At 40.2% G+C, this 26,540-nt stretch overlaps 1 protein-coding gene across 3 annotated transcripts in view; it reads left to right on the top strand.

Moving 5' to 3' along the window:
* Window positions 1-26,540, top strand: part of grip1 (glutamate receptor interacting protein 1) — a 434,653-nt gene that overhangs the window by 348,071 nt on the left and 60,042 nt on the right. For all 3 annotated transcript variants that reach the window (XM_068050478.1, XM_068050479.1, XM_068050480.1), the window contains exons 6-11: window positions 7,748-7,823; window positions 11,406-11,551; window positions 12,280-12,427; window positions 14,193-14,362; window positions 24,256-24,411; window positions 25,252-25,438. In XM_068050478.1, the coding sequence (XP_067906579.1) occupies window positions 7,748-7,823; window positions 11,406-11,551; window positions 12,280-12,427; window positions 14,193-14,362; window positions 24,256-24,411; window positions 25,252-25,438 (883 nt within the window). The remainder of the gene's footprint in view (window positions 1-7,747; window positions 7,824-11,405; window positions 11,552-12,279; window positions 12,428-14,192; window positions 14,363-24,255; window positions 24,412-25,251; window positions 25,439-26,540) is intronic.

The raw sequence follows: 26,540 nt of genomic DNA, 5'->3' as shown, positions 1-26,540 counted from the left end.
TCCCAAAGACTCACAACCCACTGAAAGAAAAAAATTTCGCCTCATCTCTGTCTAAAATGGGCAACCCCTTATTTTAAAACCGTGACCCCTGGTTCTAGATTCTCCCACAAGGGGAAACATCCTTTCCCTATCCACTCTGTCAAGACCCCTCAGGATCTTGTTTGTTTTAATCAAGTCGCCTCTTACTCTTCTAAATTCCAGTGGATATGAGCCCAGCCTGTCCAATCTTTCCTCGTAAGACAGCCCGCCCATTCCAGGTATTAATCTAGTAAACCTTCTCTGTGCTGCCTCCAGCGCATTTACATGCTTCCTTAAATAAGAAGACCAGTACTGTACACAGTACTCCAGATGTGGTCTTACCAATGCCCTGTATAGCTGAAGCATAACCTCCCTACTTTTGTGTTCAATTCCCCTCCTGATAACTATAACATTCCTATAGCTTTCCTAATTACATGCTGTATCTGCATACTAACCTTTTGCGATTCATGCACTAGGACACCCAGATTCCTCTGAGCTCTGCAATCTCTCACCATTTAGATAATATGCTTCTGTTTTATTCTTCCTGCCAAAGTGGATAATTTCACACTTTCCCATATTATACTCCATTTGCCAGGTCTTTGCCCACTCAATTAACCTATCTTTTTCACTTTGTAGCCCCCTTATGTCCTCTTCACAACTTACTTTCCTACATAACTTTGTGTCATCAGCAAATTTAGCAACCATACCTTTGGTCCCTTCATCTAAGTCATTTATATAAATTGTAAAAGGTTGAGGCCCCACTACAGATCCCTGTCGCACACCACTCGTTATAACTTGCCAACCAGAAAATGACCCATTTATGCCTACTCTGTTTTCTGTTAGCTAGCCAATCTTCTGTCCATGCCAATATGTTACCCCCTACACCATGAGCTTTTATTTTCTGCAATAACCTTTGATGTGGCACCTTATCAAATACCTTCTGGAAATCTAAGTACAATACATCCACCAATTTCCCTTTATCCACAGCACATGTAACTCCCTCAAAGAACTCCAATAAATTGGTTAAACATGATTTCCCTTTCACAAAACCATGTTGACTCAGCACCTGTCAGTTGTGAAACTGACATTGTGATTTTTTTTAAAAGCCGGTCTGGCTTCTTATCTTCCTCATCTCTGAAATGACCAGTCATGGACCTCAAAGTTTTTACCACAAACATGTTGCCGACCCCTGGCGAGAATGAGGAATGGCCCGGTTCAGTTTCCATCTGCCGGCCAGATCCTGGCCCGTGGGCCCTATGTTGGACAACCCTGTTGTAGATCTAAAACGTCATCATAATCTCGTTTTTCTAATCTCATTGAGTCTTGGCACAAGGCAGCATAATTCTTTGTAAATCCATTTGGTCCATTTTAGTGCAGTAAAATTGCTTGAAGTACAGGTGAAAAATTCTCTTGTACACAGCAATTATTCCTGAAAGACATTAGCACTATCTATACAATCCAGCAACAGTCATTGGATAGAGGTCAGAAATGAGAACCCTGGCTGTGTTTTCCTCTCTCATGCCTGGAACACTGAGGCCAATTACAGTACCATCTTTGTAGCTTTGAATGAGATCCATTATTTCAGTAGAGGTAAGGAAGTGAACTTGGGACTTTGGTCAGTAGGGCTTAGCCTACACCGCACAGTACATTTACTAATGAGTCATAAGGGGACCTCACAGAGTTTATTAATCAGAATTATAGCTAAAGTGAACAGCTAAAGTTTGTCTAGCGTTTAGCAGCCTGCTCCTCTTAAAGTCTACAGCAAAGTGACTGGGCGCAGTGTCCTTCTTGAAATATATTTGAAGAGATGTGTGTGCTATTATCTGCAGCTGGTAGCAAAGCGGAGATTTCCACGTTGTGTCATGTTAGGCCCCCACCTGCCAAGAATGAAGCACTTTAATTTTGTCATGAACATTGATTTTAAACTGTTACTGGAGTGAAGAAAGGACTTGTTAAACAGATCAGCCGTGACTGTAAAAGACATTTGCATATTAACAGATGGTGCTTGGAAGGACAAGGAACGATTCCCTGACGCATTCAAGCCACACTGGAATTTGATCACCAGGTATTGTGTGGAAGAGGAGCACTCCAGAGACTGCTAAGGTGATACAATCCAAGACGTGGTCAGACCAGTTAGTCACATGACTAACCTGCATGGCAACCTGGGATTTTCTGAATTATACAAACAGTTTAAACAGAGTGTGTCTGTTTGCTCCTAAACTGAGAGGATCTCTTCTGGGTGCTCCCATCTCGTTCTCACAAGCCTCTGAATCCACTGAAGACACATGAACCACAAGAGAGAAAAGTCTCCCACAGCGAACAAGGTTTAAGAAGAATACTGGGCCCCAATGAAAAGCAAGAACTACTTACAATAAAGGACTCTACAGTAAAGTCCTGCTCAGGTCTGCAAATAAAAACCCGACCCGAGTCCAACAGAACCACATCCGACCCGGGCCGAGTCCTTCCATTTTTTCTGGCACCCGACCCGACCATCCTTCTCTTTTTCACTTTGTTGCCGATCTGCACAAGCTTAAAATAACTGTAACAAAACCAACTTCCTCGTCCAAAAATTAAATTAACAGTGGAGCCTCTTATCTGTGATAGAGCATGTCCGACCCGGCCTGACCATAGCCCGAATGCCGGAACCGAAAGTGCAGCCTGATCCTACCTGAACCCGACACATGTTGGGTCTCATCGGGTTCGGGTCAGGTAGCAGGCCTTTACTCTAAGTGAGCTCGAAGAATTGTAACAAAAACTCTTCAGATATTGCCTCAAACTTTTCCACTTTATTTTCCTTCTCTTTTTCTGCCTCTATTTGCATGTGTGTCTCGCGAATGCATGCTAGCGTGGGTACATCGTGTATCCGTAGGCATCAACTGAATTAGAGTTTAAGTTTAATAAATTTCAACCTTTCTTCTTTAAACCTAAGTAAGCCTGTTTGTGCTGGTGTCATTGTCTTATAATTGGAAAGCGGTGAAGAAGGATTCACCAAGAGGAAGCTAAAAACACGGTGTGTTAAAAAATTAAACCCTGTTACAACAAGACCAGGTGAAGGCTGAGAGGGAACCTGAGACCTCTTTCTCACCTGGTTGTAACAGAAATTTGAGTGCTAGCGTCTGGCATTATACCCACAGGCAAATGCGAGAAATTGGAAGTGGGAAGCCAAATTGTTCCCAATCAAAAGACAGCAAAATTTCAGTACAGGTTTTCTTGTGGTTGTGTGTACTTGAATACTAACATGTCGGCAACTAAAGGCTGTCACTCTCCAAGCCAGGGTGAAGTAACTTGGGATAAGTTAAAAGCACTGTCTGTGGAGGAGTTGGGAAAAATGAATGAGCAGTATGGGATCACTGTATGTGCAAGGCTAGGAAGTCTGAACTCCAAAGGCTAGTGGCCAACCATTTTCCCTTGAATCTGAAGAAGAAGAAACATGGTTAGAAGCAGACTTCGACAGGGTATTGTGAGCAAAGATACAGTTGGAACAGAGGAAACTTTAATTTGAAGAAGGAGAGAGAAAGACAGGAGAGGGAGAGAGAAAGAATATTCCAGAAGGAATGCCAAGAGAGAGAGCTGAAGCGGCTTGAGTTAACTAAGGGGCGACAGAGCAACCCTAGTGAAAGCATGGCCAATATGGAGGAGCGTAATTCAGGGCTCGGTACGGATTTGTTAAAACTAGCTCAGCTAATTCTAAAATTCGATGAGGAAGATGTTGAAGTATTTTTTGTGTATTTTGAGAAACTGGCAAGGCAGCCAAAATGGCCAGCTGAGACCTGGCCTCTTTTACTACAAAGCAAGCTGACTGGAAAAGCCCATGAGGTTTATTCCCTGTTGCCAGATGAGAGTTCATCAATTATGAACTCACAAAAATGCTATCCTCGGGGCATATGAATTAGTACCCGAAACCTATCTCCAAAAGTTTAGAACCCTCAAGAAGCAAGCTAATCAAACTTATCTGGAGTTTGAAAGAAGTAAGTAGCTGGCTTTTGACCAGTGGCTGAGGGCTCTTAAAGTACAGCTCAGCTATGAGAATCTCAGAGAAGTAATTCTGTTATAGAAATTTAAACACTCTGTCCCACTCTCCATAAAGACCCATGTAGAGGAGTAGCAGGTTCAGAGCCCGTAAGCGCCTGCTCTGGCTGATGAGTTTGCTTTAATTTATAAGTTGGTTTCCCAGGGGAGAACCTTTCCTAGGCACCCCCACAAATCCAAAAATGACAAAGCGTGGGAAGGTGATAGGAGCCCAAACAGTCCTGGCAGGGAAAGAAAAACAGGAGACACAGGGGGCCCTCCTCTAGCCAAAAGGGAAGGTGCTGTGAACAGGTGTGAGATCCAGAGACCAGTGTGCTTCCATTGTAATAAAGCAGGCTGACTGCTGCAAACTAAAGGGAAAACCTGTTGGGTTAATCAGGGACACCTATTCAGTGAAGAAGGGACCCTGATGGAAAGTGCAGCAGAACAAGCTGTGGCTTTAATTGTAGTAAGAGTGCAACGCAGGAAGCTTACTACGGCAAATGCAGGAAAAGCTAATAGGATTCCTGAATGTTATCAGGATTTTGTGTCTGAAGGGAAAGTAACCCCATATCCCTTGAGTGGGGCAAGCAAGCCCACAGTAATTCTCAGGGACACAGGGGCCACTAGATCCCTTTTACTGGGAAAAGGCCTGACCTTTCCCCCAGAGAGTGCTGTGAACACCAGCATGGTGGTGAATGGTATTGGAGGGCAGTGTATGCCTGTAGCTGTACACCAGGTGCACCTGGAGTGCGACCTAGTTTCGGGACAGGTGACCATAGGAATTGTCCCTAGTTTGCCTGTGGATGGGGTTGACCTGCTCCTAGGTAATGATCTGGCAGGGGTGAAAGAAAGACCACATGAGGTCACAGAGACTGGGCAGTGGTAGGAAACAGACCCCTGCAGTTTCCCTGAATGTGTAGTGGATCAAACCAGCTCCCCCAGAGGAGACTGAATTAGCACTGTGGGCAGATAACCAGGTCTGTCTGAGACTTTCTTGGAAAGTTAGGAGACCCAGGGAATGAATTAAATGTATTTTCCCTAGGTGAGGCTCAGCGAGCCGACCCAGTATTGCGAGAATTAACACAGGCTGCCCAGTCTGAAAGTGAAGCAGCGGGAGTCCCTGATTGCTACTATTTTAAAGAACGAGGTACTGATGAGGAAATGGAGTTCTCCCCACAGACCTGCGGGCAAGGAGTAGTTCACCAGTTAGTGGTGCCATAGAGGTACCAGAGAGAAATATTAAGAAGGGCCCATGAGACTACAGTGGCTGTACATACTGGTATACAAAAGACCAAAACCCACATATGATAGCAGTTTGAGTTGCCACATCTGCCAGGTTGAGGTGAAACCCCAACCTACAGTGAAACTTGCACCCCTAAGTCCTGTACCGGTGTCAGGAGGACCCTCCAGCAGAGGGCTGGTGAACTGTAAGAGACCCCCACCGAGAACAAAAGGAGACAGGCAGGCACAAGGCTGGCAAAAGTTTAGAAAGAGAAGAGGAAAAAGTGACAAAGAGGGCAGGTTAAAGGAAGTCCGGGAGGAATCCCGGATGAAAGCCCCTGCTGTACGGTTAGCCCACCCCGCAAAATGCGAAAAGTTAGACTCCACATCCTCCTATGTAAATGCAGACACTAGAAGCATCCCACCAGAGTTGCTAACAGCATTTACAGGAACCTGCAGAAACAAAGAAAGACCTCTAGGGGCAAAGAAACCATGAAGGTGATGTCTCACCTAGTCGAAGTGCCACAGGGGAGTACAGTAGAGTCTGCACAAATACCTGCAGGCAGGATTCTCCCAGAGGACAAAGGGGAGATTAGCAAAGAATTCTCCCCCACTGTCAGACAGAAGAGAACCACCCATCCCCCTAAAGTCAAAAGCCTTTGCATGACTCAGCAAAGCACTGAAAGAGTTCAGGATAGCCCCGCCCATTACTGACTCCTGAGAAAAAATTACCTCAGTAGGAACAAAGACCCTAGGGCAGCCATGGAAATGGGAAAACGGAGGAGAAACTTCCCCAAAAAAGAACCACATGTTTATTGAGGTGCCAAAAAGGGGCGATTTTAATAAGTTTAAGGATTCGTGAATGAATGAGAGAAATGCATGTTTTTTTTCCTCTAGCTTATATTTTCTCTCAACCCTTTTAATGAAATGTGCTTTTCTCAAATCGCATTTCATTCCACTACGTGTGGAGGTGTCTTGCTAGGCCCCCACTTGCCAAGAATGAAGCACATTAATTTTGTCATGAACATTGATTTTAAACTGTTACAGGAGTGAAGAAAGGACTTGTTAAACAGATCAGCTGTGGCTGGAAAAGATATTTGCATATTAACAGATGATGCTTGGAAGGACAAGGGACCATTACCTGACACTTTCAACCCATAATGGACCTTGGTTACCAGGTATTGTGTGTAAGAGGAGCATTCCAGAGACTGCTAAGGTGATGCAATCCAAGACGTGGTCAGACCAGTTAGTCACATGACTAACCTGCTTGGCAACCAGGGTTTTTCTGAATTGTATAAACAGTTTGAACAGAGTATCTGTTTGCTCCTGAACTGAGAAGATCTCTTTCTCACAAGCCTCTGAATCCACTGAAGACACATGAACCCCAAGAGAGAAAAGTCTCCTACAGCGAACAAGGTTTAAGAAGAATACTGGGCCCCAATGAAAAGTAAGAACTACCTGCAATCAAGGACTCTACAGTGAGCTCAAAGAACCGTAACAAAAACTGTTCAGATATTGCCTCAAACTTTTCCACTTTATTTTTCTTCTCTTTTTCTGTATTGCGTATGCATGCTAGCGTGGGCGCGTTGTGTATCCGTAGGCATCAACCAAATTAGAGTTTAAGTTTAATAAATTTCAACCTTTCTTCTTTAAACCTAAGAAAGCCTGTTAATGCTGGTGTCTTTGCCTTATAATTGGAAAGCGGTGAACAAGGATTCACCAAGGGGGAGCTAAAAACATGGTGTGTTTAAAAAATTAAACCCTCTTACACATTAAGACCAGGTGAAGGCTGAAAGGGAACCCTAGGCATCTTTCTCACCTGGTTGTTTTATTCAGTGGAGAGAGTTTTGTTGTCTGGTGTGTTTAAGCATAATAAAACCGGCCTTCTCCCTTCAATATCTTAACAAACACATTACTAGCTTGATTCTACTGAGCTACTGTCAACGTTGTGCCCTGCTACTTAGTCTATGATATATGTGGTCCTTTTGGGTAGTGAATTGACATATTGGTTTATACAAGTTCAAGCATTATTTGAGTTATTTAGATGGTGAGGAAATTCTAACTAGTTTGGATATTTTTTCCCCCTCAGTTTCTCTTCTGAAAGCATTGACTGCTTTCTGACGTACAGTTTCACAGCTACCAATCATTCTTCGGTAGCTTGTGCTAGTGGCCATTCTTCACCTGTGATCCGAGATGCTGAGTGCAGCAGGTTATTCAATCTTGGGAGGCCATTAGAGGCTCGTCTGATTTTGACCTTGTCCAGCCTGCACACGTGCAGTTTCCAGGTAGCAATAAGAAGTGGGGACCGTAGTAATTATTTCCCCCTTCCTGAAGTACTAAGGGCAGTTGTTAGCTCCCTTACCATCATCATGCCTCAGATCAGCTAACTCCATACAGACTGGATATTGACCTTGTGGCTCTCTGGGTCAGCTAGGCAGCACATATATCACATGTATCACTTGATATTGTTTAATATTTGTGCATTTATTTTTCTCAGGAGGAACTCATGAAGACAGAAACAGAACTCGCCCAATTGTAATAACTTATGTCAGAGCTGGGGGACCAGCTGACAGGTACAGTTATATAAGTGATCACAGTTGCCATACCTCTAGATCAGGTACAGTCTTTATGTAGCCCGTGAGCCAAATGCAAGCCTTGTGGGCCTTTGATCAAGTCCAACTTTTCTCATCCCATCTGCTGTTTTGCTTCCGCCAATCATGGTCCCACTTGTGTTTATACTGCCAAATCTGCCTCTGATCCCCCTCCTCCTGATGCTGCTGCTGATCCGACCCTGGTGCTGCTGCTCCTGTTTGTAATGCTACTCCTTTTCCCAAAGTGACTACTGTTCTGTTGAGGAGTGCAGGATGCACTACACAGAAAGTGCACAAGACTTTTCATTAACTCGTCAGCCCATGACACTATTGACTGTACTCTGTGGCCACTAAAATGAAGATGCCATGCCATTGGTAATTTACATGAGCTGATTAGCCAATTAAAATGCCTGTAACATTTTCATCACAAGCTTATTGCATCAAATGCTTGCAGGCAGGTATTATACAAATGAGAGAAGCTGAGTCTACTGTTTTTGCTGCAAACACATGTACTGAAGAACCAGGAAAGAGGAAAAAGTAAGTAGGAGTTTTAGGAAGTTTTTTATGTAATTATTTTGACAGGGAGGGTTGTAATCTAGGTAAAAGCAAAATACTGCAGATGCTGGAAATCTGAAACAAAAACAAGAAATGCTGGAATCACTCAGCAGGTCTGGCAGCATCTGTGGAAAGAGAAGCAGAGTTAACGTTTCGGGTCAGTGACCCTTCTTCGGAAGTTGTGCAGTGCAGGGGGACTATTGCAGACAAAATACCTAGATTACAAACAAAAACAAGAAATGTTGGAATCACTCAGCAGGTCTGGCAGCATCTGTGGAAAGAGAAGCAGAGTTAACGTTTCGGGTCAGTGACCCTTCTTCGGAAGTGACCTGCTGAGTGATTCCAACATTTCTTGTTTTTGTTTGTAATCTAGGTATTTTGTCTGCAATAGTCCCCCTGCACTGCACAACCTCTCTGCCAAGAGGATGGGCTAGAAGCCTAACTTCATAAATCGTTATATTATCTTTGAGCTCCAAGCATCAACCACTTCTGCATTTTCCATCTCAGAAACGAGATAGGGACTAAGGGGTGAAAAGGGTGCTGAGTGGCAGGGTGTTAAGTAGTAAAAACAGAAAATGCTGAAACTCTGTTTCTCACTCCACAGATGTTGCCAGACCTGCTGAGTATTTTCAGTCCTTTCTGGTTCTATTTCAGATTTCCAGCATCCACAGTATTTTGCTCTTGTAGGAAGTTAAGCAGCACTACTCATCATTATTCTGTCTCCAGTTCATTCTTTTGGTGAAGGGTGCAGGATTGATCAGTCTTGCAGCATCAAATCCATTACCAAGTTACAGAAAGCAAATGTTGACAAACTAGTTCAGAAGAATAGTGAAAAGTGAAGGCATTCGATAAGGTGCCACATAAAAGATTATTGCACAAGATAGGAGCTCACGGTATTGGGGGTAATGTATTAGCATGGATTGAGGATTGGTTAACTCACAAGAAGAGTCGGGATCAATGGGTCTTTTTCAGGTTGGATAGACGTAACTAGTGGAGTGCCACAAGGATCAGTCCTAGGGCCTCAATTATTTACTATCTATATTAATGACTTGGAGGAGGGGGCAGAGTGTAATATATTCAAATTTGCTGACGATCCAAAAATAGGTGGGAGGGCATGTTGTGATGAGGACATGAGGAATCTGCAAGGGGATATAGATAGATTGAGTGAGTGGGCAAAAACTTGGCAGATGGAGTTTAGTGTAGCAAAGTGTGAGGTCATGCACTTTGGTAGGAAGAATCAAAAGGCAGACTATTATTTAAATGGAGAGAGACTCCAAAAAAGTGCAGCACAGAGGGATCTGGGTATTCTTGTGCATGAAACACAAAAAGTTAGCTTGCAGGTGCAGCAAGTAATTAAGAAGGCAAATGGAATTTTGGCCTTTATTGCTAGGGGTTGGAGTTTAAAAATAGGGAAGTCTTGTTACAACTGTACAGGGTGTTGGTGAGGCCACACCTGGAGTACTGTGTACAGTTTTGGTCTCCGTATTTAAGAAAGGATAGACTGACGGAGGCAGTTCAAAAGCGATTCACCAGACTGATTCCTGGGATGAAGGGGTTGACTTATCAAGAACGGCTAAACAGGTTAGGGCTTTATTCATTAGAGTTTAGAAGACTGAGGGGTGATCGTATTGAAATGTACAAGATTCTGAGGGGCTTGACAGGTTAGATGGTGAGAAGATGATTGCACTAGTGGGGGAATCTCGAACTAGGGGACATAGTTACAGAATAGGGGGACATTCATTTAAAACTGAGATGCAAAGGAACTTCTTCTCTCTGAGGGTAGTAAATGTCTGGAATTCTCTACCCCAGAGAGTTGTGGATTATTGAAAGTATTTAAAGAGGAGGCAGATAGATTTTTGAAGTATCAGGGAGTTGAGGGCTATGAGGAGCTGGCACAAAAGAGGAGTTAAGGTCTGGGGCAGATCAACTATGATATTGAGTGGCAGGGCAGGCTTGAGGGGCCGAATGGCCTACTCCTGCTCCTATCTCGTTTGTTGTTATGTGTACCTTTTCCAATGCTGAGTCATAGCTATGTTCTTGAATTGATGCTTTTGAATTTTTGTTGTCCTTTCCCATCTATCAACCTACATCTATATATCGTTTTTTTTAAATGGATTTCCTTTATGATGCATCTGTGAGAATACCCCTGAAGCAAGTTACTGCTTTGGATTGTGGCTCCTGAAAGTTAGTGAGTACAATTTACTTACTGATTTTTGGACCTGCATGACACAAATCTGCACTGTTTGTTCAGTGAGTTGTTGATTGCTGTCTGGTGCCAATTTCCACTGCTGCCCTTATTCCTTAATGTAGGGGATTGTTTGAAGATGACTTGATTCAAAGGTGCCAAATTGAAACTGTCAATTAAGTGAGCTGTGTTGGTAGAAACCAATAGTTGATATGAACTCACAAATAAGCATAGAGATCTATTTATAATATTGAATGGATCCATGAAAGTGATCAGACAAGAATTATCTCATTGAAGGCTTCAGATGATGCCATAAACTGTAAGAACGAAATCTGAACACTTTTGACTCTTCCCACCCCTTCCCCCACCCGCACCCACCCACAAATGAGGCTACACTTTAGAACCTATTTGCAGTATGTTCACTTTCAAAAAATTAGAATATCTTATGGAGATTCAGAATGGTTTTATTACAATTTCTTGTGGCTATTGATGACTGGTGTCCTTGGTGACATTGATAGTGATGACATCCACATTGAAAGAACAATGATTTAACATCACATTTATCGAGTGATAATCAAAAGTGAATTAATGAGAAATGATCTTGTTGACTTAACATAAACCAACCTAATTTTTGTATCGGCATGCTAGGGTCTTCTTGCCAATGACTCACCCTACTAAAGCAATTTAGTTGCGTGAAAGTCTTGTTCTTTTTATGAATATCATTCTGAATTCAGAATACTAACCAAATATGTTGTACTGTTCAGGCTGTGGCATTGTTGTAACTAAAGTTTTTGACTTTTGAAAAGATTTATTTTGTCCTCTAGAGAAGGCACTATAAAGGTTGGCGACAGGCTGTTGAGTGTTGATGGAATTCGGTTACATGGAACAACACATACGGAAGCTATGAGCATTCTCAAACAGTGTGGTCAGGAGGCAACGTTGATAATCGAATATGATGTGTCCGTCATGGGTATGTTGAGTTTCTGAAGAATTTATTGAGGTCTAAATGGACTTTGAGCTCTTTTGAATCACTTTGCCTTTTCTTTACAAAGAGTCATTTTATCTCAGCTGTACTCAACTGTGTTCCAGTAGGAACCTGCCAAGTGTAACAGCATAATCTGCAGGTTCATTCTGAGGTGAACTATTTTTGGTTCCCTCTTATGACATTACAGGTAAATCAATCTGTTCTCTTTAACACACTAAAGTTTCATTCAGATCATTGTCCTAGATGAGAATGTAATGCTTCTAAAACTAATTGAAATTTCCAAATGCATATGTATTATATGACAACTATCATTATTTATCCTGCAATTTCACAGGTAAATTACCAAATTAAATTTGAACTGGTTTAGTTATTCTATTAATGCAATATAATTGCATATTTCCACATAAATAATTCATAAGTAAATGCTTCATATATTCTAAACAGTCAATTTTACAAACTAAAATTGGCCACTTTTTATTGTCTGCAATATTTGGAATAGGTTTAGGTTTATTTGCTCTTTTTTTGTTTCTCTCTTCCACACATTTAGAGTTAGATGATTTTGTTTAGTGTCTTTTTTTTTAAAAGATTTATCATGACTCTTTATGTATGCACTGTAGTCTGTTTCTCTGTCTTAAAACTGTCATTGGAAGTATGAGCCTTTAGTAAGTATGTTCGTGGGTAACACAAGAGCATCTCACTGTTTTTTTTGTTAGATTCAGTAGCGAATGCTTCTGGCCCACTGATGGTGGAGGTGGCCAAGACCCCTGGTTCCAGCTTGGGCATTGTTTTAACTACCTCACTGTATTGTAACAAGCAAGTCATAGTCATTGACAAAATAAAGGCTGCCAGCATTACAGATAGGTATGTACATGTGCTTAATTGACACTGCTATTAATCATTTAATTATTTGATTCAATCCCAAATAGGACTCGTAATGATGTAATAATTCTTCCTTAAAACCCACCTTTTAAATCAAGCTTTGGTTACCCCTTCCAGTATCTCCTCCTTTGTCTCAGGATTCATTTTTTTATACATGCCCCTGGGGATGTTTGGCATCCAAAGTGCCTTGAAAGGTTTTTTCCTATGTTAAAAGTGCTGTACAAATACAAGTTGCTGCAGTTTGAATTAATCTAACTATTGAAGCTTCCTGTATGTTTAGGAAGATTTCATAATCATATGTTAAAACTATATCCCAGTAATTAATTTGTAAATTAATACATTTACAGGTTAAAATTGGAGTCATTCAGTTTGTTTATTGGAACAATGAAAACATTTTGATCAGGATGAAGTCTGAGGCATTTAGGTTGTGTAACCCTTTGTGTGAGCTTATATAAGGTTCATTAAAGCCTGGCTCGGGTATAAAATTAAAACCAGACCCCGGCCCAACCCGACAACAGCCAACCCGGGCCCGAGTTCTTTAATTTTTTTAAATGGCTGACCCGACCCGAAAATAACAAATATATTTTTGAAACAGAAAAAGATTATAGACTAAAATAAAACAATACAAAACAGTACAGTCCAGCCTGACCCGACCCGAGCCCGAATGCTGGACACCGAATACAGACCTGACCCGACCCGACCCAAACCCAACACACGTAGTCAGGTTTGGCCGGGTTCAGGTCGGGTAGCCAGGCCTTAGGGTTTATTAGTCATGTACATGAGAGGCAAATGTGACCATGTTTAATGCAAGTGCATTCAGAGTTTGTTGTTCCATAATTCAGGTTGCTTGTGTGTGTCACATTAGGGTTATATTTTATTTTGCTGGTGTAAGTTTTCCATCTTCCTGAATCATTTTCAGTATTTTTCACATTTGGTCCTTTGGCATCAGCAGTTGACCCACATTATAATAAGATCTGCCAAAAGATTAGTTTAGAATTTATAAACTAACATAATAAAGAAAACAAGTTTCGGAGTTAGTATGCACTGCAAGAAACCATTTTGCTTGATTATAAGCCGAATATTTTTAACCATATACTGTCTGAAATGTGAGTATATTTCAGTCTGATTTGCAATACCACATAAAATATGCTCAATGTAGGAATAGCTCTAACTTTATAAAGATTATATTCGGAAAGTTTGTGGTGCTAGTTTCTCCACCTTGTGCTATTACAAATAACATAGCGGTTTAGTCCATTGTTACAAATTATTTGTTGAGCCAGAACCCCAAGCAGCATCTTAAGGGGCACAGTAATGCTTCAACAGGCGGCATTCTGCAGTGATACCGGTGTGATTCTCCACACAGTGTACTCCCAGTTTCAATCATAGCGCTGTGGGCAATTTGAGGCCAGGCTCCCTCCCACAAGAATTGGGGTGGGGGGGGGGGGGGGGGGGAGCGATCCTTCTATTAAATTGTACATCTTGTAATTTTAATAACGTTCTGAATTCAAAACTTATTTTACTGTTGTGCTTTACGCATCTTAGATAGTAATTAACTGATAGGCAAAATCTTTGTGCATTTTTGACTAAACAATGTTAAGCATGTTAAATTTTCATTTGAAAATATGGAACTTTCTTTATGACTGCAGAATTAATGCAACGTGTTTGTTGCTTTTCTTTTTGCTGTATTTGAGGCTAAGATTGTCCTCTTTAGTTATCCCTGAGATGTAAAATGTTTGTGTATGTACAGATGTGGAGCTTTGCATGTTGGAGATCACATACTTTCGATTGATGGCACCAGCATGGAGTATTGCACATTAGCTGAGGCAACTCAGCTTTTAGCCAGTACCTCTGAACACGTCAAGCTAGAGCTGCTTCCTTACCACCAAACACGACTTACATTGAAGGGACCAGAACACGGTAAGTGTCCAGACTCTTTGCCTGCAAAGAATGGGCGTAGAAGTTGACAGCTAAAGTACATGTAATAACAAAACACATTTGAAGTACAAGGTTCAGCTAGCATGTTTCTCGCTATCTAGCTTGTGATGATTATCTGATAACTGCAATGTCTGGATTCTCTAAACTAATCATTTTTGCACCATTTAGTTTACAGCATTGCCACATCACAGCTTTGACTGCAGTGGGCAGTGCTGAAAGCTAAATGAGAATCACTGCTGCCTCCATAAGCAGCAATGCCCATTTAAAGAGGTGAGCGTCACCAGCACCTCTGGAAACAGTGCAGCCCATGTTAGCAATTTAACTACCGCTGCAGGAAGAATTGCCATTTTAATTGGTGGAGTGGATAAACCACCTGCACGGGTAAATTTTAGGCATTTTGTCAAACCTCCATGAGTCTTTGGAAACGGTTTGCAACCAGAAATCAAGTCCCAAGCTGTAACAAGATAGGATGAAAGTAACTAAATCTAAACGATCGATACTCCCCTTCTGCCTCACTACAAACCACAATAGTTTAATGTGTGATCTTGGGAAGTTATTGATTGCACTGCCATTATTACCCAGTATCATTAGTTGCTGCACTATGTGACATTGTACAAGATCAAAAATGACCCATTCAATGCCATGCAAAAGCTTATAATAGGTAAGGTATTAAAAAATATATACATTTCAAGAAATTTCTACATTTCATAAGGTTTGTTTTTGGGTGCTGAATACTGTTTTATTAGATCATTATTAGATAATTGTTCCTTTTCTCATGCTGCATAGCTGCATTTCCTTGGTCTGTACAAACTTTTCCCAGTTAACAGGGAATGTCAAGCAGCTTGATATGAAAGTTGCTGTTCATGGCTATAAAACAATTGTTGCCTCTGGTGCTTTGGAATGTAATGAGCTGATTTCAGAACATTGGGAGCCAAGAGAATTTGAGGTCTGCCTCTAGGAGAAGCAGTTCTGCAATACAAGTGTAATATTAGCCCAGGCCTGATGTTTAGTGCCAACATAATAGAAGAGGAGAATCATTAGGTGTTCACATCAGTTAATATTTTGCACCTCTCAAAAAAACTAAGTTCCACTTTTCACAAAAAGAAAAGGAAATGTTATCAATTACAGTTTGAAACCTGATTTCATCAGTGGGTTGATTACAGACGAAAACATTTATCCTCTTTCGGTTAAAGAGGAATTTTACCCCAAGTAGAATGGTGCATTTTAAAAATTGCATTAAGAATCTACTTGACATTAAGATGATCTATCTTATTAAAAGATAATTTTCCATAAGTCATATTTTTGATATGAACAAGTAACTTGTGATGCCTATGCGATGAAATATTTGACTATGCCAGGGTTTTTTTTGGCCTGGTGAGATTGCATTGTCTTTCTAACATAGAAGAATGAGGTTATGACTGGTTGTTTGACAATTAAAATTCTTGTTGGACTTTAGAATCCATCACCTAATAGTCAGTTTGAATCAAACTTATATGACATGCAAACTTGGGGTTGGCAACCTAGGGTGGATTTATCTTTTTCCAGTTGACAACCTGAAATAAATGTTTGGATGCAATTTTGAAACTTTTTAAAAACTATATTAGGATAAATTTACTGATTCCACACATCCAGCAGGGAACTGTGCTTGTAGAGATTGTGGGTCAAAGAGTTGATGCTGTATTGTGTTAACCCCATCTCAAGCCCTGCTCATTTAGACTGTGGCTCCCAGCTAGGAGCACAGAATCAGTAAATTGTCTTTCTTGTATTCAGCAAATTATAGTGTGATGTAGATTTTTTATTTGCTAAATGTAACGGAGAGAGGTGTGGGATGAAAGGCAATTAACAAAAGAACATGCTAAAAAAAAAAACAGTTGCAATAAAATCATGCAGCCTTGTGAATGAGGAAATTGAGGAAAAAAATCTAATTCCGAGCTCCCACTGGAAGTGGAGTCTAGTCCCACCAAAGAAACCCCAGATTCTGGACATGTCAGCACAGCCATCACTTACTGTTGAAAAGTAATTAATGATGGATTCAGGGGATCCAGTTGCATTTCCCTTATTAACCTGACTTCTGCTAACAGCCCCAACATTACTTGACCCTTTCTGGTAGCCAACCCAACTGGGAGCTCACCTGCTTAAATGAATGAATTTTCAATTGACAACTTGGTCACAGTTTATTCATTTGAATGTATGAGCTGCTTACAGCTACCACGTCAGCCACTCTTGCAAGGTTTGGGGGATGAAGTTTTAAATGTCAGTCTAAAAGGTATGAATGAAATGAATAAGATATTCATACACTTGAACAAACAGCTGCAAGTCAGTAACTTAATATCGAGAGGGTGGAATTATGAACATATATGGGTGGTAAGATAACTAAAATGTTGGCTTTTTAAACATATGAATGAAGTAAGTAAAACAGTTAAAAGAAAGACTTGCATTTCTATAGCGCCCTTCATGACCTCAGGACATCCCAAAGCACTTTACAGCCAATCAAGTTCTTTTGAAGTGTAGTAGTCACTGTTGTATAAAATTTATACACTGTAATGAATGACTCACGACTGATTTGTCAGTGTTAAGTTTATTAATTTCATCATGTAAGTATTTTATGTTGTATATCTTATCTAATAGTTGGGGCTCGAGTTGGGGAAGATGATACTCTGAATAAGAGCTGGGATTAGATCTGACACATTCAATCCAAACAATCTAACAAAACTCTTCCTTTATCTGTAAAATAGGCTTTGTAGCAAATTTGTTGGGCCATTTTGATCAAGCTTTTAACATATTCAACAGCTGGGTGAACAAAATATTTTGCTATTTGTGCTGGTTATGTCCAGGGGTGGACTGGCTAAATGAGAAATTTCTTGAATGCTCCCATGAATGGTTCCATAGCCTGTTTTGCGTGAGAATCCCAAAGAATTGAGTTCCCTTTTGGGGGCAGCCAGTCAGTCTCTGGTGATGTTCCAATTAGCTGTTTGAGAAGGTTACATTATTACAGGTATATTGTGATTGGCCTGTTTTCAAATTCATGTTTGGACAAAGCCAATTTTGATTGGCAATTATTAAACATGAATAAAAATAAATTAATTCAACATTTGGGAAAAGTTGTGTGGAAAATAGAAGTGAAAGGTTTCACGCAGTGAAGCCTCGCATTCTTATTTTATGCGCAGTTATTTTAAGAGACGGTGTTAAAATTGATTTCAACCTCTCAAAGGTGTGGTACATTGAATATGGACTACCACCCCTGAAGTTTCATGGGGGTTCTCCCAACTTCCCATTGTAACTCTGATGGGAGACCAGCAGAACCTCGGACAAATGGTGTAAACATCCATTTTTAGCCAATTCTTTGGAGGTTCCAGCAGTCTCCCACAGGAGTTAGATTGCGAGACCTGGAGAACTCCTGTGGAATTTTGTAGACACTGTGTATAAATCAATGGAAAAGGGGCTGTTTCAGTAGATGATGAAATAAGCCATCATTCTTTCTACTCAAACTGCTTTCTGTTCTGTTAGATGTTGCGATCTGTATAATTCTGTTGTCTTTCCCTCTTTTCTGCTCCGTTCTGTCTTTTTTTTGTGTCCGATTCCCATCATCCTTCATGTGGACAGTCAGGGTTCAAAGGAGCAGCAGACAACTTGCCTGGGATACTTGTGGAAGCAACAGCAGCAACTTCCTCACCTACCAACCCTATAACACCTACCACCCTGACCATTGTAGGATGACAGCCTTGAAATTCCAGAAACCTTCTCCTCAAAACAATCTTCGTAACGTTCCACACTTTTTTTCCTCCTGTCCTTTTATTCATCAGTTTTCTGTCCCATGTTCTGTTTGCATGGGTTGAAACCGCTAATGAAGTGATCTGTCATGCTATGGATAACTGTATTTGAGGATTAACTTTTAACATTACAGCCTAAGTTTACAGCTATTGTAGTACTGTTAATCTTCACATCACCTGGGCTAGTCTAAGCAATGTAAAATAGATCAATATGTCTGAATTTAAATATAAATTTTTCTATCAGTGCCAATTTAGCAGTGTTCATGACCACAGATGATATTGTAAATAATAATGCAGTGTTAGAGGAAGATTTCTTCTGTGTGCTTCTTGCAGTCAAGCTCTTAAAATGTATTTTCTAAAAGATCTATGATTTCATTATACATAGCACAAAGAAAGAATTTTAGTGTCGAGCTATGGTGACACAGAAATTTGGGCAACACCACCAAATAGCACAACATTGCTGGGGTAGGAGGACACAGGTTTGATTTAGCCCATGCTATTGAATTGCTGATCTCTCAATATTGTTGTGGGTAGGTGATGAGTCGAGGCCAGACACTCCTACATGAAGAAGAGAAAATGGGCAGGAGGAGGGAAAGAGTTATTCTGGGCTGATTGTGCTTAACTCCGAGCAGCAGCACTGGTGAAGGCCTGGAAGCATTTAGCTCACCTGTCTTCTCAGTTACAGTATGTTCTTTCCTCGGGGAGACCAGGATGACCAAGGTTAAAACTAAGATTTTGGTCACTCAGAAAAGCTGAAGCATTATTAATATTTATTGTAGCAATATTTGTAAACGATGTGTTGGGTGAAGTACATTGTATAAGGAACAAGCCATAACATAAGTGAACTTTGTGGGTGTCGCAACCTCCAACCTATAACCCTGCTGCCAACAGGTCGGTCTCTCCTACCAACGTCTCTTTCTAGAGAAATTCCCCTGCTCAGCAGCACTTCAGAGCATGATTTTATATCCTCATTGCTATATGCATGTTGTTGTGCAAGAGCCCCATGATGTATTTTTAAAGTGCAACACAAATGATACAGTACTTAACAGAAAACAACTATACTATGCAAACCAAGCAAAATATACCTAATTCCTCTTTGTGCCAGTACCTAACCTGCTGTGGAAATTTTAGTCATTTTGATCATTTATTTGTAACTGTATGCATGAAAAATGAGTCACAGATAAATATAATTTTATTAATGAGCCCATAAGATGGGAATCTCACTAAAAATAGCCACTGTGAATTTGCTTCTTTGTGATATAGGTTAGCTTATTTTTGCTCATTTTGTGGTGGTTTAATGATGGTTTAATGAAAGCTCTGATATTGAGCAATACTAGGCAGTAACAGTCCAAGTTTTGCTCAAGCCCAGTTGTAACCACTGCAATCGCAAATGAGCTGGTTAGAAAATGTAATGCCAGACCTATTCTAAATCAACACAGTTATTTAAAATAGATTGTAATTAAAATGATTAATTAATAATTTCTGTCAAATTCAAGTTTTAAAAGAATAACCTGTCAAACCTCCTCCAACATATGAGCAGAAAGAGTCCACTGAAATAGTCAGAGGTGACTCTGTGGTGGAGCCACAAAGAGGAATGCCATATTCAGATTGGCCAGCACTTTGTGCTGACTCACAAATGAAAGTACTGCAGTAATGTCTACCTTTAACCAAAAGCCATCTCTTAAAACAACGAGCAACTGTCAGCATCAATAAAGGAGAAAAATCCTAAAACTGCAGCAAGCTTTCCATGGAGGGGTCTTGCTATTTGTAACCATTTTAGAAGTCAAATAGTTCACAAGGACATGATTACTTTTAACATGATTTTGTTTATGCTATTTCTAAATTTTTTTCTTTTGAATTTTCTCCCTTTCCCTATTCTATGATGCTGTTAAGGTTTTAATGGGTACCAACAACCTTCCAGTAACCTACCCAATTGCTATTCTTCATGTAAATATTCTTTTGGGCCTCCTTATCTCGAGAGACAATGGATACGCGCCTGGAGGTGGTCAGTGGTTTGTGAAGCAGCGCCTGGAGTGACTATAAAGGCCAATTCTGGAGTGACAGGCTCTTCCACAGGTGCTGCAGAGAAATTTGTTTGTTGGGGCTGTTGCACAGTTGGCTCTCCCCTTGCGCCTCTGTCTTTTTTCCTGCCAACTACTAAGTCTCTTCGACTCGCCACAATTTAGCCCTGTCTTTATGGCTGCCCGCCAGCTGTGGCGAATGCTGGCAACTGACTCCCACGACTTGTGATCAATGTCACACGATTTCATGTCGCGTTTGCAGACGTCTTTATAACGGAGACATGGACGGCCGGTGGGTCTGATACCAGTGGCGAGCTCGCTGTACAATGTGTCTTTGGGGATCCTGCCATCTTCCATGCGGCTCACATGGCCAAGCCATGTGTAAATATACATGAGTGTTAACAGCCTACTTGATTGGGGATTGTAAAATTACAGCCATCCCTGATCTCGTCTGCACCCAACATCCACTTTCTTAACAAGCTTTACTGGTAGTGATGAGGAGCAGAAACTATTATTGATTTCACCCTAATCGCTTAGCTAATCCAGCAACATGAATGATGAATATTTTTGGCTTAAGCATTAAACTACATGTGATGACCACCTCAGGTATGCAGAATTCATGAGTCTGACTCTGAAGGAACTAAGTTATCAACACTAACCCCGAATGCATCTACACTTTTTTGGGGCATTTTAATTTTTGGTAGCTAATTGATTTCTAAAAGGATCACTGATGGTGGGACTCTCTGTCCACGGCAGTATAGAAGCTGTGGAGACCAATGAATAAAATTGAGAATTACATATTAATGTTTGCTGTTTATTTCAACTTGTCTGTTCATATTTTGAATGTTTTACCTTACACTGCTTTGGTTTTTAATTCGAGATGGCACTAACACCTAGATTTTCATGTAAAAAATCCTGACAGGCCAAAATGAAGGCAGTTTTAGTAAAATAGACTTGCCTCATCTGGTTTTTAGCATTCCTACAATGGCATGTACAATGAAAGGACTTTCACATGAAAGGTTTCAAAGTCTTTCAGCTCTTTGCATGTGAAGCAGCTGATCAGCATATGTTTTGAGCCCATGTGTCTATCTATGTGTAGATCCTAAAGCACAGATTAGTGCTTTTTAAAAACTTAACATTGACTAAATGCTTATTGACTGTATATATCCCTTGTTCAAATACTCCAAACCTTATGAAACAATTAGATTTTTCTCTTGGCATGTTGAACCATCATACCTTAAAGCAAACCATAAATTTTAAAAGAATTAATCTGATGCTTGGTGTGCATGCATGTGGATCAATTTAAAATATTCTGTACACTGTAACTTTGGATTTGAATGCGTACACAGCTGTTATTTTACATAATATATGTATTGTGCTTATGTTATTCTTGTACTTGGGAGTGGTTACAATGCTGTAAAATTTCATGGGTATGGAATCCAGAAATATCTATCATAGGTTTCTTCTAGAGATAGGCATAATATCATGTGAAGGGAGGCAAATTTCCATAGCAATTGCACTATCGGGGCAAATAATACAGGAACCATTTTTTGCGGTGTAATAACTTTAAAAATAACACAATATGTTGCATCGTGATTTATAGTTAGTTTTACTTTTAAGAACACATGTTATAAATATGGACCATAGCAATTTGAATATGGTCATGGAAAAAATAATTGGCATGATGAATTAGACGCAGTAAGAATGCATTTTCTTTGTTTTAGATATTTTTATTTAGTTACTTCTTGAGAATTAGCTCACCTCCTGACCTGAAGGGGTGATAGTCATAAAATAGTACAGCATAGAAGGAAGCCCTTCAACCCATCGAGTCTGCACCAGCTCTTTTAGAAGAGCAATCTAGTTAATCGCACTCATTATCTCTTTTTCCCCTTATCTTTGTAATTCTTTTTTCCTTCAATTATTTATCCCATTTCCTTTTGAAAGTTACTGCTGACTTTGTTTCCACCATCTTACCAAGCAGTGCATTCCAATTCCTAATCGCCCATTTTTCTCATGTTGCCTCAGGATCTTTTGCCAATCACCTCAAATCAAGTTAACAGCCCTTCAGCATTGGAAAAATTTCACTTTATTTATTTCATCTAAACCCTTCATGATTTTAAACACTTCTACCAAATCTCCTCTTAGCCTTCTCTGCTCTGAGGAGAACAACCCCAGCTTCTCCAGTCTGTCCACATAACTCTGGCCCCTCATCTCTTTCAACCATTCTAGTAAATCGCTACCCTCTCCAAAGCCTTCATGTCCTTCCAAAAGTGTGGTGTCCAGAAATGGACATAATACTCCAGTTGGGGCCAAACTATAACTTATGTGGATGTAGCAAAATTTCCTGGCTTTTATACTGTATACTTCCAGTTATAAAACCAGGATCCCATATATTTATTACTGATTTGTTAATCTGTCCTACCAGCTTCAAAGATTAGTGAACAAGCACCACCAGGTGACTCTGTTCCTGTACCCAATTGTGTCATTTAGCTTGCATTGGTATTTGTCATTTCTCATACTTTCTACCAAAAGTATCACATCACACTTCTGTGCATTGATTTTCATCTATGTGTCTGTCCATTCCATCAGCCTATGTTCTCTTGAAGTCTCTATCTTCCTCACTGCTGCACTTCTAAGTTTTGAGACATCTGTAGATTTTGAAATTGTGCCCTGTATTACCAAGCCAAAGTCCTTAATGTATATCAAAAACAGCAATGATCCTAGTACTGAACCCTGGGGAACACCAATGTTTTTCATGCTGGTGTGCGGTGTGCAATCATTCACCACAACTCTGTTTTCTATCCTTTCGCCAATTTTTTCTCCATGTTGCTACTGCCACTTTTGTCCCATGGGCTTCAGTTTTGCAAACAATCCTGGTGTGTGGTAGTTTATCGAACACCTTTTGAAAGTCCATTTATAATACATCAGCTGAACTGCCCTCATCCACCCTCCCTTTATCAAAAAAGTTAGTCAAATATTATTTACTCTTAAGTCCATGCTTGCTAACCTTTATTAGTCCATGCTGGTCTAAGTGGCTGGTAATTTTCTCCCAGATTATTGTTTCCAAAAGCTTCCCCATTTTAAACGGACTGGCCTGTAATTGCCAGGTTTATACTTCTATTTTTTTGGGACAAGAGTTTAACATTTGCAATTCTGCAGTCCTCTGGCACCACCACTGTATCTAAGGAGGATTGAAAGATTGTGGCTAGCATCCCTGGAAATTTCTATCCTTTTTTGCCTCAACAGCTTTGTTGGGTTGACTCCCATCTGGCTGTTCCATTGTATTGTACACTCTCCAGCACTACTCAAGTGGTCATTATTCATGTGTGAGCATTGATGATGAATCTCAGCATGCTGTCATGTGGCAGAAGGCATCACCATGAAGGCAGCACTGTCTTCACTTAGCATCTACACATGTGCTTCCAGCAGGGCTAACTGGATTGTGATTGGGAAGCCTGTCCAGTGTTCCTCTCCCTAACCAAGGATACAAAGGCCAATTAGTACATTACTGTCACCCTTTCCAGGGTCAACTAACTCATCAGTTCGGTGATCAAACCTGGGACCTTCCTCACCTATACAGTTCAACTATTCACTAGCTAAACTCATTGAGCCATCAAGCAAACTGCATCCATATTCTTCCTTAGTGCAGAATTGAAGACGTATGTGAAGGGGTATTAAAGGCAGAGCAAATGGTTTTAATAAAAGAAAAAGAAAATGTCTAGCAAATTGCATTCTGTGATTGCATTTGATTTTTTGGTTAATCATGGTATACGGAAACATAAGAAATAGCAATAGGAGTAGGGCACACAGCCCCTTAAGCCTACTACACCAGTCAATAAGATGGTTGATCTTTTATATCAACTCCACTTTCTTGCCCTAGCCCCATCATCTACCTTCCAAAAGCTAAGTACTTCAAGTAAATTTTATAGCTAGGTTACAGGTAAATTGGGCAGATTATAGGAGTTAAAATTCAAGGAATGTAAGCAAATGATTTAAAAGAAATAACAGCTGTGTTATTGTGACAGCAGAATTCTGTAGTGTGCTGAAGAGGGAATGCTCAATCTTTCTGCTTTTGTTTTTCTAGCTGCACTGGTGTCAACGTCATTCTCTCCTACCTCCATGAGTGCATATAGCCTGAGCTCCCTGAATATGGGGACCTTACCTCGTAATCTGTATCCAACAAGTCCACGAGGAACACTGATGAGAAGAAAAATGAAAAAGAAAGACTACAAGAGCTCTTGTATGTGGCAGGTTCCAGTATAATGATTACTGATGAATCATAGGTGAAAATACTGTGCAGAGAAAAATATTTTAATCTTAACATTTAGAAATATGGAGAGGAAAATAATAGCCAGTCAACTTTTATTAGTTTATTTATTTTGAATTTATGTCTTACGGGCTGTGGTTGATTATGAGCCAAATATCAGGAACAATGTAACATAAAACCTACACAGGAGCAAGAAATAAATCTGTCAAAAATGTTTGCTCTATCTTTAATGCAACTGTATACTATCGATTTACTGTGCTACTACTGGTGTATCTGGGAGACACATCGGTAAGACAAATTTTTATTTTTATTTTATAGCCATTTTGGGTTGTACTTGGAAAAGATCTACTAGCTAATTGATTCAAACCTTTACTAGATGTGAAAAGAACATCTATAATACCTGCAATTGGATTGGGTTGACTAGCTTCAGTCTTGTAACACAGCACATTTGAAGCTCAGAAACAGTAACCCAGTAAAAACTAATAACTGTAGAGTAAATTGTAGGATGATGGAAAAGGGGATAAAGGGATATGGCAGGTAAATGTGATTAGGGCTATTTGCTCACTTGGAAGGTAAACCCCAACATAGACTGGTTGGGCTGAATGGCCTGTTTCTGTTTTGAATGTAGTAGATTTTGCTCTAGTAATTAACGTGCTACTTCCTTGTCAGTCACATTTGTAGACGCAGCACATTGTTAGTCAAACTTGTGAATACAGTGACAATTTTTGAGGCACAAAGCATGAGTTCCATCAGTGGACGTCTGTTCTGTTCTGTGACCTGAAAGTGATGCCTTTCACTGTCCATCTTTCACAGTGTCTTTAGCCTCCAGCACGGTTGGTCCCGCAGGCCAGATTGTCCACACCGAGACAGCAGAAGTAGTCCTAACCAGTGACCCAATCGTAGGGTTTGGAATTCAGCTCCAAGGTGGTGTTTTTGCTACAGAGACCTTGTCTTCTCCACCACTGATAGCATATATTGAACCTGACAGCCCAGCAGAAAGGTGAGAGCCCTCTGAGTTCTGTGCTTCAATGTTTTCTGAAAGCACTCTTCTCTGCTTGAAAGGATGTTCGATCTTGACATTTTCAATGAATTATAGACCATTACTGAGCAAAGTTATTCAATTAAGGAATGTTCTGTGTTTTACGCCTAAATATTCTTAATTGACAGCAAGTGAAATACCAGGATGTGTCGCTTCTATTTATCAGTTCCTATTTCAAAACAGGAATTAATATTAACCACAAAGAACAGGAAACAATATTGTGTTGAGGCTCTTCTAAATCCATTAATCTTTACTATTGAAGAAAAACTGGCATTGTTTCATTTAAATCTCTGCGATCTGAAATTATAACCGTTTATCTCCATAACATTTCTGCTTTTTAAAAAAAAATCCTTTGTTGCATAACCTCTCAGACACTCCTTGTGTAGCAAATCTCATGGAATCAAGCAAAAGTAAGATTTCTCTAGTGGTCCTGAAATAAGAAAAATGCAGTGATATCTTTTTTTGAAAACAAATACATTTATCATTATTTTATAAAAGCAAAATACTGCGGATGCTGGAAATCTGAAATAAAAACAAGAAATGCTGGAAATACTCAGCAGGTCTGGCAGCATCTGTGGAGAGAGAAGCAGAGTTAACGTTTCAGGTCAGTGAACCCTTCTTCAGAACTGGCAGATGTAAGAAATGTAAAAGTTTTTACGCAAGTAAAGTGGAGGTGGGGCGAGTGATAACAAAAGAGGTGTTGATAGGACAAGGTTACAGAATAGCTGACCAGAAGGTCATGGAGCAAAGGCAAACAATATGTTAATGGTGTGCTGAAAGACAAAACATTAATACAGATAGGGTGTTAATGGACTGAAAATTGAACAGCCACAAGCACAAGCATGAAAAAAGCAATGGGTAGGCACAGTAGAAACAAACTGAACAAACTAAAGTAAAATAAACAAAAAAAAAGAAAAAAATAACTGAAGATGAAAGTAAAATGGGGGGGATGTCATGCTCTGAAATTATTGAACTCAACGTTCAGTCCGGCAGGCTGCAGCAACATTGGGGAGACCAAACGCAGACTGGGTGACCGCTTTGCAGAACATCTCTGCTCAGTCCA

Source organism: Heterodontus francisci, chromosome 18, assembly GCF_036365525.1.
Source record: "Heterodontus francisci isolate sHetFra1 chromosome 18, sHetFra1.hap1, whole genome shotgun sequence".
In the NCBI taxonomy this organism is placed as follows: Eukaryota; Metazoa; Chordata; class Chondrichthyes; order Heterodontiformes; family Heterodontidae; genus Heterodontus; species Heterodontus francisci.
Note: the sequence above shows the minus strand (reverse complement) of the source record. Positions and strands in the feature narration are given on the sequence as shown.